The 17068-nt window shown below is 38.4% G+C and overlaps 1 protein-coding gene across 2 annotated transcripts in view; it reads left to right on the top strand.

Annotated features, from left to right (window-relative positions):
- Positions 1–16317, top strand: part of LOC122662052 (DNA ligase 4) — a 144633-nt gene extending 128316 nt beyond the window's left edge. Inside the window, exons 16-26 of one of the 2 annotated variants that reach the window (XM_043857609.1) lie at positions 2973–3056; positions 3217–3312; positions 3407–3455; positions 6742–6829; positions 7038–7241; positions 12978–13103; positions 13177–13276; positions 13383–13488; positions 15619–15749; positions 15842–16000; positions 16136–16317. In XM_043857609.1, coding sequence (XP_043713544.1) covers positions 2973–3056; positions 3217–3312; positions 3407–3455; positions 6742–6829; positions 7038–7241; positions 12978–13103; positions 13177–13276; positions 13383–13488; positions 15619–15749; positions 15842–16000; positions 16136–16295 — 1303 coding nt within the window. In that variant the 3' untranslated portion in view covers positions 16296–16317. Of the gene's footprint in view, positions 1–2972; positions 3057–3216; positions 3313–3406; positions 3456–6741; positions 6830–7037; positions 7242–12977; positions 13104–13176; positions 13277–13382; positions 13489–15618; positions 15750–15838; positions 16001–16135 lie in introns of both variants that reach the window. The other variant, XM_043857608.1, reaches the window with a different exon arrangement.
- The last annotated feature ends 751 nt before the right edge of the window (positions 16318–17068 follow it).

Here is a 17068-nt window from a genome sequence, read left to right as displayed (position 1 = left end):
GAGATCCTCTTCAACTGGCTCAATATAACCCTCTTTAACAGTATCACCATCATCCTCAACATTCACCAAACACTCATTGCATTGACATGGCTCTTGCTCAACAACATCATCTGAAAAATACTATGGGGTAAGCTCGGGAAAGCTTAGCGAATGAGGGGAACACTACCCACATAATAGCGATAAAACACATGTTTTTCAAGATAAAAGAAGTATTTCAAATCATGCAATTTATCATAAAACAGATTTTAAATCATGCCTTTAGAACATCAAAAGTCTATGTAACACAATTCATATTCCATAGTTAATTTTCTCATTCATAAGAGTCTCAAAGTGGTACTGCTATCTCATATGATATATCAAATCAAACACTGGGAAGGAACTTAGGCTCTTGGCTCACAGAACCAGATACCGTGTTCCTATGGCGGGGAAAACACGTTCCTTAACGTATGCTCTTGCCTCATCCCCCGGTTCACATACCCACAAAAATGGAAATGTGAGCGCCAAGCTCTTTGCTCCCGGAACCGAAACAAAGTCCTTAACGTCACGCTCTTGCCTCCCTCCTGTGCTCAACATTCCATCCCAACAACACAACCCCCTGTTGGAAGGGTCGCAGTCCAACAACAATATTCCGTCTAGTTCATAAAACCATAAAACTATAGGTCTCATCATACTTTAAATATCATACTTAAATCACCATGCTTTAATGATAGGAAATTAAATCATAAAGTAAAATCATTCATGCATTGTCTCGACTTAAAACATGTTTAGAAACATCATGCATACCATTCAAATCATAATTTTTTCATAAAACAGTAAATCATGAAGATTTATAGAAAATAATATATAAGGGAATCATGTAGTCTCACTCACCTTGATGACGCCTAAATTAACGATCTCAGCAACGCCAATATAATTCAATGGCCACCTTGATTCTCTGATGATCCTCCCCAAACAAATCACGTTTCTTAAACATGTGTATTCAACATCAGTATTACTCTTTATTTAATCCTATCTTATCACACATATATCCCTTCCCTCTCCATTCTATATTATACCATTGGATCTCAAAATTTTGTTGTAACACTGTTCTGTCCATAGCGAAAGAAAAACACAAAAAAAAATACTTCTAGAACTCGAAAATGAATTTTGTTGGTTTGCTTTGAAAGACAACATACATATCTCAATACCATAAAGAAATCTCATCACAAAACACTCACCAAGTTAGTTCTCCAATCACTTTAACATAGTGTTTTTTACTGAGGCAAAATCTAAGTCATTAAATTGTGAAATTTATATCTTCCCTTTCCCGAATTCAATTAAGGTCAAACCAGTGAGCATAGTTAGAAGACTCCTAAAGTTGTTACAGTAAAAATTTCATACCAAAATAAATTTTCTAAATATGTCTACTCTCATTGTCAAATTCAGGTATAGAAAACTGCCCTGGCAGCAACCTATCCGAGTACACAAATTATTTGACATATCAATTAAATTTTAAAGTTGATGAAATTTTTAGGAGATCATCTAAACTCATATATGCATCCCCAATAAATTTTTCAGACCTTGAAACAACTTCTAAATATGGTCAATAACATGAAAGATTTCAGATTACTATTCTGTCCAGCACAGAAAATACCTTTCACATGCAAAAATCCTATTTCTCTCTTATCACTTACCAAATCCGAATTTGAATGTTCTGAAATCATGATCCAAATTATGAGGCTACAATTATACTTATAAAATCATGATGTATTCATCCATAAAAAGTTCTTAATACAACCTTGAGCATTAACCTTAGTCTACCCCCATGTTGCATATCAAAAATTAAATTGGAACTTGGTGTAGTTCAACATACCTCTTTTGGAAGATTTAACTCCACTCCTACTCTTCTTGTCCTTCTATATTATTTTTTCAAGACAAATCCGTGGAACAAACTCGTAGTAACAGCAGCAAAGTGCTCCTCTTTCTCTCTTCTCAAACCTCCAAAGAATATGCAAGGATAAAACTCCAAGGAAGAAGATGTGGCAATATGACGAATCCCTTTTATTTTTCTTTTTGTTTTTTTTTTTTTGTTCTTCTCTACATGTTTTTTTTTTTTTTTTAAATAGGGAGAATCCTTCCCAGCAAACTTCTCTTATCCCTCTCTCTCCCCCTACGATTTGGGTAGGATGCAAACTCTAATTTCTTCTCTCTCTGTCTTTCTTTTTATTTCAAACTTCCTGCCCACTCCCCCTCTTTCCTATTTCTTCTTTGACTTCATGATTCTCTCCTTGTTTCCTTCTTTCTCCCTAAGTCTCTATTTTTTTCGCTCCTACTAACAACAATCTCTTTTTTTTATCTCACTTACTAGATTATAGGTTTCACTCTATCTTTCACGTGGTTGAGTTCTTCCCCCATGGTTTTCTTTTTCTTTTGTTTTTTTTTTTTTTTTTTTGTAAATCAATTGGGCCCACCTATAAGCCCAAAAATAAAAATAAAATTTCCCTTTAATGGCTTCCATCTAGAATTGATCCTTAAACCTCTTTTATTATTTATAAGATCCTAACCAATGGGCTAACCAACTTACATATTAATAGGCTTATAAATAAATATATTTAAATAACAATTACATATAATCATGCACGGGGAAATAAATAAACAAGCATATGCTCCACTAATAAAATACTAGTAAGGTATATACCTTTAGTGTGCTAGTCAACCAAAAATTCCACCCTTCATTGGTCCACCACTGGTACAGATTCTGCACACAAGGTGAAAAGTCCAAATTACCCCTGTTATTTTGGGTACGGGTATTACAGTAATCCACAGTTTTTATTCTGCTGTGACACATCTATATTCTAATTAGGCCACCTTGATATGCTGAAGAACCTAACTTGCAGTTCTCTTTATATGTAGATATTATGATACTTTTTTGTTGGCTTATTTGCTTGAAGAATCCACGATACCAAAGGCATTAATTGCATACTTTGTTGCAGGTTTATTTCATTTTGCAGAGTGGGTTCTGGACTATCTGATGAAGAGCTTGACACTCTTGTTAACAAACTGAAGCCCTACTTCAGGTACTATCTAGGGAAACTAATTCTGATCTGTACATGTGAGAACTGAGAAGGGAGAATAGGGACCAGGTGTTTGTGTGTATGTCTATGCAATTGTGTGTGTATGTGAAGACACAAACTTGTGTATGCACAAAATCTTGAACTGTACGCTTCTTGCTGATAGGAAAAATGAGTACCCTAAGAAGGCACCACCAAGCTTTTATGAAGTAACAAATAATGCAAAGGAGAGACCAGATGTTTGGATTGACAGCCCAGAAAAGTTAGTAGCTTGTAATTAAATTTAAAATTTCCTTGTGGTAGAGTATGTATGCAAGTATATCTTTCTGTCTAATTTTTTTATTGTATTTTGTCAGGTCAGTCATACTCTGCATTACTAGTGATATCCGAACCATCAGGTCAGAGGTATACTCAGCTGCCAATCTTTCCCTGCTTAGTACTTAGATAAGAGAAGAGGAAGGGAACTACAATCTTTTGGTCCTATGAAACTTGTGTTCCGCTAGATCTTGCTAATTGGACTTTTTTTTTTTTTTTTGGGGGGGGGGGGGGTGTGGGTGGGGAAATATAGGGACACCCCCTCAACTATGGCCCGTTTTCATGTACACCCCCTCATCTTCAAAACGTTCTGAGTCAGTCCACCTAGTTAACTCGTTACCTAACTAACAGAAAACATAAAGTTACTAAAATACCCTCTATACCTTAATACACTAAAAAAAAAGACCAAACTACCCTAAGTCCTCCCACCCTTCCAGTTACCCCATTTCCCAAATCTCTCACGAATCTCCTCACCACTGCTATCTCCTCGACTCCCTACCCTTCATCTCCGGTCGCTGTCTCCTCGACCCTCCACCCTTTCATCTCCGGTCGCCGCTGCTACTTCTCCGGTAAGCTCTCTCTCTCTCTCTCTCTCTCTCTCTCCTTACTGAAAACTTCGACTGAATCACCAACTGGTCCAACTTGATAGACCATTACTGGTTGATATTTGAGGGGGTTTAATTAGAAAAGCAAGATCTTTCGAGCTATGACAGCAGAGTTATGTCATAGTTTGAGTAGGGATCATGTTTCCTAGTCCAAATAGGAGTTGTTATTTTGTTTCTATTTAAGCATTGTAAGAGCCAAGGCTCAGACTTAAGATTTATGCTATTGAAGAAGTTGTTTTCTCTGCAACATAGCTAAGAGAATTATGGGTGAGAAACCATTACAGACAGGGATTATGATCTGGATCGCCAGATGGGAAACCTGGGATTTTTCTTGCTGCTTACACTTTATTTTCTACGCAAACTTAGGTACTGCTATCCCTATCAATCGAGTTTGCTGTTACTGATTGTTTAATCTCTGATTTTGAGTTGGTTTAATATCACTGATCTTGTTACTGTTATTGATAGTTAAACCCTGTTATTATAAGTTTATTATTCTCTGATTTAAGACTTGTGGTTTCCCTGTTCTGTGTCCTAGTTTCAGCAACAAACTTTTGTAGGTTCAAGCAAATCAGTCAATCAGATCCTACCACTGTTTTGAGAATTCAAAGGGTACCCTAGGACTAACACTCGACTATAACTTGGCCCCATCCGAGGTCTGAATCCCCTGCTACTTAAAATCTGAGTGGGTTTAATTAGAAAAGCAAGATCTTGCAATCTATTGAAAGAAATTTAAACAGGAGAACATGTAGACAAAGGAGGGGGGAAGAGAAACTGCTGAAGGGAAAGCACGAATTGTTCACCTCATCGGGTGTTTACTATTTAGTTTCTTAAGCCCTCCAAGTTAGACTTCAATCTAGTGATTCGATGGTTAGAAATGTGCAAACCAGAGAATCAAAATAAAAATCAAAATTGATGGAGATCGGAGACTGTACCTGATTCTGAGTTTTTAAACCTTGGAATGAATAGAACTAATAGAAGGATTGACATAGTAGAAAGCAAGGTTTAAAATCTCGTTTCGTTTTGGTGTTTTGGTGTTTTGGTCTGACCAAAATATCAGTCGAAATTTCGGATATTTCAACCGAAATATTGTATTTTTCTTGCAAGATTTTGGTAGGTCATTTCGGTGAGTTTTAGGCCAAGTTAAGGCCTGAAACTTCATGGAAACTCTGTTTTAGGCTATATAAACACATGTAAATGTTCAAATTGCAAAAATAGTCACCCAAAGTGGTGTTTTCAATTTACAATCAAACCCTGATGTATAACTTAATTAATTACACATACACATACACATTGTTTAAGATTTTAAGTACTGGAGGGCATAATAATTAATAAGCAATTTAAACCAGTAAATTCACTTGCAAACATAACGTTAATGACTCATAAGTCATAATATTAAGTACAATAAGTCAATAACAGGATGACATCAATATGCCAAATTCCCAATACAAGTCCAGTAGTCATCAAGTGACTCAAATATCTACTAATAATAATTACTACGCCGTCCAAGATCGACCCCAATCATAATCCGATGGAGCCGACGTGCATTGCTCTCCGACTGTAGGACATATGAATGCCACATCATAGTTTGGGGGAAGAAACGAGTGGTCATCCACAGTTGCCATGTAAATTGCATCATCAACATGAAGGTAACCTATCCTAGATCGGCCAATGGTGTCTAACATATATTTAATTCATCCCCATACAATGGACATAACCCCTAGTTTTTTTTAGATTTTTGTTGTAGGAAAATCAAAATTTTAAAGCAGAAAAAAAAATAATAATATATATACAGAAAAAAAAATTTCGACACCGTGAGGTTTTAGATCGGCCTCCGATGTCTGACATATAATAATTTCATCACAAACAAACATGTATTGATTATGTTTTTTTCAAAAAAACATTTTTGGAGAAAATGGTTTTACCTGAAATAGTGGAAAGGCTTCACTGATGTTCTAAGAAGATTCAATACTAACTTCCCAGGTGCTTCCGGCATAAATGCGGCGAAGATTTGAAGAACAAAATAAACATCACCAAAAAAGAGTGAAAGTTGAAGAAATGGGAGCAAAAAAACGAAAAACACAAGGCTTGTGAGCTCTCGGTTGAAATTTTGACCGAGACTCACGAGACTTGGTACTTTTATAATTTTGTTTTGTAACATCTTGCCAAAATTTTGGCGAGTTACAAAGTTTCAAAATTTCATGAAATGACCGAAATTTCGTGAAATGTTCGTGTATGTTTACATTTCATTTCAATCAGACTGAGAAACTCGAATCTCGACCCAGACAAAATGAGGTTTTGTACATTGGTAGAAAGAAAGAAAAAAAGAGAGAGAGAGAGAGAGAGAGAGTGAGCTTACCGGATAAGTAGCAACGACGACCGGAGATGCAAGGATGGAGGGTCAAGGAGAATGCGACCAGAGATGAAGGGTGGGGGGTCGAGGAGATAGAAGGGTATTTTCATCTTCAATCTTTTAATTTGGGCAATCTGATCCGAAAAAAATGGTTGGGTGAGTATTGCGTTTAAAACTAAACGGCAGTTAGTTTGATGGACTAACTTACACGCTTTCAATAGATGAGGGGGTGTACATGAAAACGAGCCATAGTTGAGGGGGTGTCCCTATATTTTCTCCTTTTTGGGGGGGATGAATAAATAATTCATTGCCAAAAAGATTACAAAAACAGGCCCTGCCTTTGCAGAGAAGTTGGACTATTAATAGTCTTACTTGTTATTTGGCATTTTTATTGTTAATGGAATCTGTTTCATCTTTCCAGGTATTTGCTGCACCCTACAGTTTGAGGTTTCCTCGTATTGACCGGGTTAGATATGACAAGCCTTGGCACGACTGCCTTGATGTGCAGTGTGAGAAAAACTTTATTTTTTACCTTTTTAATTTGGAAATTTGATGGTCTCATCACTCATGCTCTTTTTTGAAGTCTTTCATTGATCTTAATTAGTTTCCATCTTTCTAAGCATTGGATGCTTTTCATTGTGACTACTCCACTACTTATTGTTTTTGTTCTTTAATTCAGCTTTTGATTAATTCCTTTACTTATTTTCCTTGATTCAGCTTTTGTCGACTTGGTGCACTCAAGTAATGGCAACACACATAGGGGGACAGATTATGGAGCTCCAAAAGATCATAAACCAAAAAGCGTAAAATCCTCGACAAGGGGAAAGAGAAAACATGCCTTTGTTGTCCCTTCTCATTTTATTCAGACTGATACCTCCAGGGTTAAGGAAACAACCTTCATATTTGCAAACATGATGTTTTGTATCCTCTCACTATTATCAATATACTTCATGTTTTCTTTTCTGCTACTAATGGTTGTGACACTACCTATCTACGGCAATTCATTTGTCTATTATTAATGGTTGAAAGAGAGAATGATTTGGCTTGTCAAGAAGACAAAGGCCACCACTTTATTTATAATTAGAGATTATTACAATAATGGAAATAAAATCCTAGCAACATCACATGTGCATAATGAACCTGGATACTCTAGTGTATCTGGGTCCAGGTCACGGGTAGATGGGTAATCCTTCAACACTCCCCCTAAAGTTGGTGCATAGATATCTCGTATGTCCAATTTGGAGACAATCAGATGGAAGGATTTGACCGTTAAGCCTTTAGTGAAAACATCAGCCAATTGGTTCACAGTCGTAACAAATGGAGTGCAAATTAGAACTTCTTCAATCTTCTCCTTGATGAAGTGTTGATCAATCTAACAGGTTTGTCTTATCATGCTGAACAGGGTTATGAGCTATACTGTTTGCAACTTTAGTGTCACAGTAGAGTCTCATAGGCCCTTCTAGTGCTATTCCTGAATTCTGGAGAAGTTTCTTCAACTAAATCATAAAATACCTGTTGATCTGGTCTGCCATCATAGTCCCTCAACTCGAACACCTCTGGAGGTCTAGACAGTTCCCTGTAGTCTTTGTATTCTCTATAACTGTCTTCCCTGTGATCTTTGTACCTTTCCCTGTCTCTATCGTTGTCTTCCCTATGTCTTCTAGTTGGTCAGTGAACTTGGGACTGCACCTGATAAATGTTCTCTTCTATGGGTAGATTGTTGTCCCTAACTAGAGTAACCTGCCGTTGCTCAATTTTCTGAAAACTTTCTTTCATACCTCTTTGATTAGTTAGTAGCTGTTGAATCATTTCGATAACCTTTGCCATAGGATCGGGTGCTACTGGCAGCTCTAGTCTACCATGTTCATCAATGCTTTGATACCATTTAATGTAGTCCTAAATTAGTAGAAGACCAACTAGGAGCCAGCAAACCAGGATCTGTTATGAACAAGTGAATCGGCTAGGTCAAAAATAGGTTTTTGGTGAAATTTGGGTTAGGTTTTGATGTTAGGGTTATGTAAAGTCAAGGTACAGCTGTCTATCAGTGAAGGTCCTAAGATGTTTTGATGGATGGAAATGTATAAATTTGAATGGGCAGCGACTTAGGTTTAGGGTTTCGGGTTTTGGAAAATAGGAAAAGAGGAGGATCTAGGGTTTAAGATGGGAATTTGGGCTAGGGTTTGGATCGATTATTCCCAGTGTAGGGAATGAAATTCGATTCAGGTATGGTGTGTTTTTTATGGTGGATTGGTCTGTGAAGAATTTGGATAATGGGATGATCTCCAAAAATAGGTGGGATGTTGTGGTTTGAATAGGGTAATGGGAAAACAGCTTGGTTCGAGTATTCCAATTGGGCAGGAGAATACTCGATCCAATTATATGAAGGTGTTGTTAGCTGAATGGTTTGTTAAGAATATTGGGAGATGGGATGGTTTGGAGAGATGGATGGGAAAATTAGGGTTTTGGGGTGGTTTGGAGGATTAGGAGAAGAATGGGTATTGATGAGATGATTCAAACTTACTGTTGTTGCAAGGGCAGCTCAGTTGGTTAGAGGATCTTGGATAAATCTTGCATCTTAATCTTGAACTTGAAGGAGATCTTCAAAGATTTGAAAGAAAGCTTCAAAGAACCACCCGGGCATCACACCGCAAGGTGTCGATTGGATCAAACATAAATCCCACCAACGAACCACTCTGGCTTACCACCGCAAGGTATTAATTTGATCAAACACCGATCCCACCAACCTTGACCAAAAAGACAAAAATCTTCAATGGAGAAGAAGAGCAGCAAATGCATTCCATTAGTATCAAAATCGTCTTCCATGCATGCCCACCTTACAACCTTATATAACAGACTCAAAAATAGACTCCTACACTAAAAAAGAAAGGCCTAACCCAATCCTTAACCTATTAGGTAACTTAAACTGACTAGGAACCTGAAATAAAGTCAAAACAGAGTCCTAATCCAGCCCCACTAAACACTTAAAAGAAAACTACTAAAATCACTTAAATTGGACCAGTGGTTCAACCGGTTCAATTTAAAACCAAAAAAAAAAAAAAAATGAAAATAAACTAAGTATAGAGCTAATCCCGTATGCAACCTATGTACCCCTACTTTAGTTCCATAAAAGTGACCTATTACATTGAAAACCCGTGGGACCAAAGGCTCAACATGTATAGAACCTAACCCTAGACTTATTCCTAATAAAACAAGCCTATTTTTGTGATGAATCTGCGTCAAAAAGCTTCGGATTTGGACCTAAGAAGATAGACCTAGGTTAATCTAGTACAGTTATCAATAAAAGTGATAAACCATCGAAACCCACCCCGAGCAACTATCCGAGAAGGACCCAATAAGTCAGAGTGAATAATAGAGAAAAGAATTATACTTTTATTATCACAAAAAAAATATGATGACCGAGTGTGCTTAGCACGTTCACAGATATCACAGTTAAAATGATCCAAGTTACATTGTTTGACTTAAGAGGGAAACAAACGACGTAAAATGTAAACAGAAGGATGACCGAGATGATGATGCCAATGATGGAGCTGTCGGAGAGCACTGTCTTCACAGCTTATATAAGCTGAAACTGGTGGGGGAGGGAGAAGTCGTAAGACCTGGTTCCAAGTAGTAAAGACCATCCCACACTCTACTACATTCAATCGTTGTCCCCGTCGCTAGGTCCTGAAAAATACAGTGAGGTAGAAAAGAAGTAAACAGAACAATTAAGATCAGTAGTAAGGTGGTGAATTGAAAGCAAGTTGGTACAAAGATTGGGAACATGTAAGACAGAAGATAAAGAAATATTGAGAGTGCAAGAGATAGACCCTTTACCAGAAATAGCAGAAAGTGAACCATCGACGACTCGGACCTTGGCTTTGCCTGAACAAGGGTTATAAGAGGCAAACAGGTCCAAGGAGCTAGTCATATGATCCGAGGCTCCAGAATCAATTAGCCATGAAGAATCATTATGAAAAGACACAAGAAAAATACCTAAGTGAGCTAAATGGGAAGCAGGGGATGGAGAGGAAGTTGAGGTAGAAGAGGCTGAACCAAACTGGGTCAACATACGTTGGAGCTGAGTCACAAGTTATTCTGTAGACATAGATGAAGTACCAGTAACCTCAAGAGTTTCAGTCAAGTGAGTCTGAGCCTGAGGACAAACTAAACAAGTTTCCCGCCCTTTCCGCCTCCTTGGGATGACCATGTAATTTCCAGCAAGTCTCCCTAGTATGACGAGGGCGGCCACAGTAATCACATTGTACTGGAGGACGAGTAGAACCAGCCTTACTGACTGAACCAACACTGTCCACAGGTAAAGAAGTTTGTGGTGTTGTAACAAGAGCAGACCGAGGAGGTGCAGTAGGAGGTACTCCTGTTGAGAAATTGAATGTGTATCTTATCATACTCAGGATTAGAGCCAGTCAGGAAAGCATAAACTCGTTCCATTTCCCGTTCCTTTGAAAATGTAGCAACATCAACTGAGCTAGTCATAGTAACAAGATGGTAGAAATCCAATTGTTGTCATAAAGTCGTAAGGTCTAAATAATAGGCACACACAAAGAGATCCTTCTATTTAGTTTCCTAGCTTGACGACGAATTTCATATATTTGGGCATGGTTGCTGGCTTGACCATAAGTGTGCTTCGCAGCTTCCCGAAACTCCTTGGCTGGATTAAAGAGGATAACTGGAACTAATAGATGCCTCCATGGAGTTCAAAGGGAACGACATGATCAGGGCATCGTTTGCTAACCAGTTATCCTTGGCCGGAGTTTCAGTGGGCATAGGTGTGTCACCCATTAATATACCCAAAAAGTGATTACCATGAATGTAAGGACACATGCACGAGACCAAGCTAAGTAATTTGTTCCATTCAACTTAGTGGGGCCAGGTTGGAGAGTAGGACGATGGTGAGGAGCAATAGGGTGACTCAAATCACGGCTCCCAGTAGCACCAGATGTACTAGATCCCTCCATTAAAAATAACCAAAGTCACTATAGGTGAAGGAGAAATTACTCACAACAAAGTAGGGGCAGCAGCAATAGTACAAAAAATGCTGTAGAAAGGCCGGTGTGGTCCATGTATGGCGGCAGGGAGCCAAGAGAACTAGACGAGGCAAGTCAATGATTTGGCAGACCTAGTCACAGCAGCCGAAGGCCATGGAAGGCTGGGCAGAGGCAGCAGAGCTACTTAAGGGGCCGACGCAAAGTGGCAGGACCTGGCGGAGCTGGCAGGGGTGTGAAAAGACCAGGTGGGAGGCCCTGGAGTCACACGACAAGGGCGGGAGGCCCTGGAAAGAGCAGCAGCAGGGGCGAGAGGCCCTAGTGGAGAGCGATAGCGGAGGGGCGGGAGGCCCTAGCTGAGAGGGGCAAGAAGCCCTGGCGATCGGCAGCAAGGGGGCGGAAGCCCCTGGTTTAGTTCGATAGGGGCTGGAGGCCCTGGTTTCTCACAAATGGCAATGGTAATGGTGGAGCGGCCATTTGAGCCGGAATGGTGGCGGCGGAGATCGGCAGCAGTGGTCAGCGGTTGTCAGTGACTGTCATACATGGTACGACATGTATTTGCACATGTTCAGTCAACCATATTGGACATGATGAGGCCAGAGCCTCTTGATCGGTGGTGGAGCTCTACTGGCGGCGGCGGCGAAGAAAGAAAACCAAAAAATATTATTTAGGGTTTCTCGCTCTTATACCAAGTTGAAAGAGAGAAAAAGAGAGAATGATTTGGCTTGTCAAGAAGACAGAGGCCACCACTTTATTTTTCATTACAATAATGGAAATAAAATCCTAGCAAAATCACACGTGCAACATGTGCATAATGAACCTAGACACTCTAGTGTATCCGGGTCCGGATCACAGGTCGATGGGTCATCCTTCAACATTAATAAAATCAGATACTTAAGAAAGAACAGGAACATGGATAGTTATACTCAAATGCCTTACCCTGGCTGTTTCCTCTGCATGTGTACGATATGAAAAATCTTGTTTTCTGTAGTAGATTTTCTTGTGAGACTCATTCCTGCATCTGTTATGCCATATGTTCGTGATAGACAAGGACAGTGACTCCATCCCAACCTTCCATCGTGGTGGAAATAGACGTCAAATCTTGTTTCCTGTGCCCCAGGACCTGTAGAATATTTTGGGGCTTTAAGTAGTCGCCATGCATCGTAATTGAAGGAGATTGGGAGTTACCATTAGGTGGATCCAAAACATTGTCTGCAAGCCGGCGTGACATGTGATCAGGATTGTTAATTTTTTTTCTTTTTCTACCATTGTGTTAATCAAAAGTTCAATGAGACTTGAGAAATAAATTGTAAATCAGATGGTGGACAATCATATGATGACACTGAAGTTTTAATAATCAAATCTTTGAGATGGGATAACTGAATGGTGGATCCTGATCCTGTATATGTAAAAACATGTGGCAAAATTATTGGTCCCCAAGATCCATTTTATGGGCTCCCATTTCCCAATCCACTTCCTACTGATTGAAACTATGAAGTCCTGATTGGAAAATTCTATTCTTTTTCAAATACGCTAATGCATGTTCCTTGGGAGATATATATTTGTATCTGCACACTAAAAGTAATTTTCAGAACTGGATTACTTCCTTATTAGCAGTTTCCGTCATACTATTAACTTTCCTTTACATGCATAGACTTTGTCAATGTGCCTCCAACGCATTCTTTAGATTTCTTTCACAAAATGGTGGCTGAGAATGGAGGTTCTTTTTCAATGAATCTGAATGACACTGTTACTCACTGTATTGCTGCTGAACAGAAAGGTTTGGCAATCATTCTCTATTTGTACTATTTTAATAAGATGGAAAAAGAGGTTAATAAGTAGGCACTTGGCAGGTATTAAATATCAGGCAGCTAAGCTTCGTAATGATATTATCCATTACTCATGGATCTTGGATTGTTGCTCACAAAAGTGTCTTCTGCATCTACAGCCAAAGTTAGTTTTAGTGTAACTGATTATTTTTCTTGATCTCTTATGTGTACCAATAAAACCAACTGAACAGTACTATTACACTCTTACTGTTAAGTATGTCCTCCTGAAGGTACTACCTTTTCCTCTCGGATTCTTCAAAGAAAACGTTACTGGAAGAGGTTGATGAATTTTCCGACTCTTACTACTGGGATCTTGATGTTTCGGACATTAAACAGGTATGCATCAGTACAGTTCATGTCACTATCTTATTGTATTTGGAAACTTTACCCATAAATACTATATAGACGGGCATTAAGCTTTAATGGTCTATACACCTAATGCCCACTCATGATGGTGTATATAGGGAACATTTTTCTCTACAACTGTTCTTGTTACAATTGATAGAGCACTATGTTGGCAATTATGTAAATAAAGCAAAAACTCATTCATAGTCTACATGATAGCTGCTGATGTTAAGTGTACGGGGTATTCTCTTTCTTTTCCTTATTTAAAGGTGATATTACAAGTTTACAACACACCAAAAAGAATAAAAAAGAAAACTAATGGCCCAAAGTGTTGCGGCTCAATTTTCATTTAGTTTGGAAAGTATCAACCTAACTGGACTCAATTCATCTAAGCCTTGTCACAAACATAGTTCGAAATTTCGTCTCGTCTCGCCATTTCGGGCTGGTCGAAATATTCTGAAATTTCGGCGAAATATGGTATTTTTTCTGTCATATTTTGGCACTCCATCTCGGTGGATTTTTGGCCATATTTAAGGCCTGATACTTCATGTACACCCTTATTTAAGCTAAATAAACACATTTAAACCTTCATATTGCAAAAAAAATGAACTCAAAGTAGTGTTTTGGGTTTGCACCCTTGATTGACAGTATACGGTCAGACCCTGATGTATAAATAGTTAAATACACATTGTTTAAGTACCTTAAACAGTGAAAAAGCCTTCACAAATGTGCTAGGAGGTGTTTCCGATGTGTTTCCGGCGATGATCCGTCGAAAATGATGAAGAACAAATGTTTCCCCCATAAAGAATGGCTTGGAAGACAGAAAAAAAAAAAGCAACAAAAACACTCTCTGCAAGGTATCGGTCAAAATTTTGACCAAGACTAGTGAGATGTTGCTTTTATACTTAAGTTTAAAGAGTCACGTACATAGGAATGTAGCAGTTTCGACGATATTTTGGTGACATGCCGAAATTTCGCGAAATTTCGATGAAATTTGAACATTTTTCATTTCGGAAGCCCATCTCGTCTCGGTAGTGTTGAAATTTATGAAATTTGCCGAAATTTCAGTGATATATCACAAAATTTTGAACCATGGTCACAACTACTTAGTGTTGGCATGCCCTTTTTCAGCTTTCCTTTTATATTGTTTTTGTTTATTTTATTTTTATTTATCTTTCACTATTTTTTTTTATGAACAATTAGGTCAGGTGTTTTATTATCTCATCAGCACTCATTTGACTGTTTACTGGAAGCAAGACACTTCCTTTACTCCATATAACAGTCAGGAAAACCTTGACATGGCTAACTTCCAACCTTGCTATTGCTGTTCGGTTGACCTGTGGATCTTTGTATGGATGAAACTGAAATTTTGGCTGATTTGTGCTTGTTGAATTTCATTTCCATTATTTGTCAGACCTCCAATCATCTTCTACCGTTTCATCCCTTTCTTTAAGCCTCTAAAGTAGGGGCTTGTTAATTTAAATCACAACTCATGATACCACATACATATAGTTTATATTTTGCAGTCAAGACTGTTCTTTAGTGGTAACAGTAAAAACTTATGAGCTACTGTGAGTATAATTTTTGGCATGCGATGTGGGGTAAAAAAGAACCGAGGAACTGGAAATGCTATACAAGTTCTTATGTGTTGTAGTCTAGCATGATGCTTGGTGCTTTAACTGATCATGATAATTTGTTCTACCTGGACTTGTACTGCAAAGTGATGTCACTGGTTTGACCTAAGTTTTTCTATCAATTCGGAAGTATAGGTATTTGGAAACCTTTTAACATGGGCTTAGATCACCTCACCCAGGGAACTGGAATGCTAATGGAATGGATGACTTGTGACTGGTTTGGGATTAAGAAAATATGTGGCTAAACTACTAATGGAGGAGTTGGATACCAGAAATTACTCACATGCTTAACTTTCTTACTTGGTTGTATAGATACTACTAGATATCTACAATAGTAACTACATTTATGTACAGCAGTAACAAATTAAGAAAAACTAAAATAGCAATAACTGCTAAACTTATCCTGTTGCACCCTATAACTACATTCTAAACTGCAAAATATGCTTGATTAAAGCTTCCGACAAGTGTGGTTTTCTTGTTTTCCTAGCTCTTCAGAAACATAGAAAGATCAGGCGACCCCGAAAGTATCGACTATTTTAAGAAGAAGTACTGCCCAATGGATAAATGGCATCGTTTTCAGGGAATTTGCATTTATTTCTGGCGTACAGTTCACTCTATGTAAGATGTTTTTCTTCCTCCCACTTGTTAGTTCTTGGGAATGGGCTCCAGTCTTTGCTTTGTTAACACAAGTTTATTGGCTCTTGAAGAAGTAAAGAGTGGGATGTCTTGCTGGAGCTTACTGTGCAGAGGTTGAGGCTTGAAATATCTACACGAGGTGGTGAAGTCACTGGCAGTCTTTCACATGCTACTCATTTGGTAGTCCTGTCAGAACTAGGTTCTTATGTGGACTTTGATACCATATTCAAAAGGTACTAATAGGAGAAATTTTTTTATCTCCTCAAGTTAACATATTATCTTCCCCCTTCCGGCCATCCCCCACAACCCCACCCCACCCACCCCCCCCCCCCCAAAAAAAAAAAACTCCCCACTTACACTTTGTACAGTTTCTCAGCAGCAGATAAACATCTTGTGAGGAACAAAAGGTTTCATGTTGTGGATTATCAATGGTTAGAGGATTCCTTGGAAAAGGATCAAAACTTGCAAGAGGAGAAATATAGTTTAAAGCCCAATGGATTGGATAAATTACTTATTGAGAGAAGGTAGCTTTCAGTATCTTAAAACTATAGGTAGTATTATGTACAAAATGCCCTTGCTTTTTTGTCTGTTCTGTAATTTTTGCTGTCTAATTCTGTTCCAACAGAGGTGCATTGTATTTTGTTCATGTGGTGGGAATGGATTCAAAAAGACTCTTTCATGTAACTTTTCTCATCAACTAATCACAATCATCATATTTTTGCCAAGCTGTCAAATATGGTTGACACTGAAGTAGATTTGAATACTGCAACTAAATAGCTGTATTTATCTCATATTCTGGTTGAATTTCTCATAGGCATATCACTATTGAGGTCTCGTTCGATTGTGGCCTTGTTGCCTAATGTAAGACTAGATTACTAACTAGTCCCAAAACCCACAAAAATCAAATTAACAATAAAACTCAAAATTAGCAGGTTAGGGTTCTAGGCCCAACCAGCCAAGAGAATACCACCACAATAGGGATCGAGTGTAGCTTGTAGAGAGGGAAGGCTATGATGAAATTTTCAAATAATTCCAATGGTGGAATTAGGAGATATAGCTTCAGCACCAAATTAGCAGGTACAGCTCTGCAGGCAAAACGAACCACCAGTTGAGGCTCAAGTTTGGATCGAGTGGAGGTCCCTTGGAGATAAAACTCTGCTGCAATTTTGAGTCAGTTCTGGTGAATGGTTGAAGAGATCAGAGTTGGTGATGAAATTAGAAGGTTTAGGCTGTAGAGAAAAACCAGCCCACAGAATGGCTCAAACTGGGATCGAGTAGGCCTCCTGTAGGTGTGGTTCAAG

The sequence above is a fragment of the Telopea speciosissima genome, chromosome 5, assembly GCF_018873765.1.
Source record: "Telopea speciosissima isolate NSW1024214 ecotype Mountain lineage chromosome 5, Tspe_v1, whole genome shotgun sequence".
NCBI classification, from domain to species: domain Eukaryota; kingdom Viridiplantae; phylum Streptophyta; class Magnoliopsida; order Proteales; family Proteaceae; genus Telopea; species Telopea speciosissima.
This window is presented reverse-complemented; position numbering and strand designations above follow the sequence as displayed.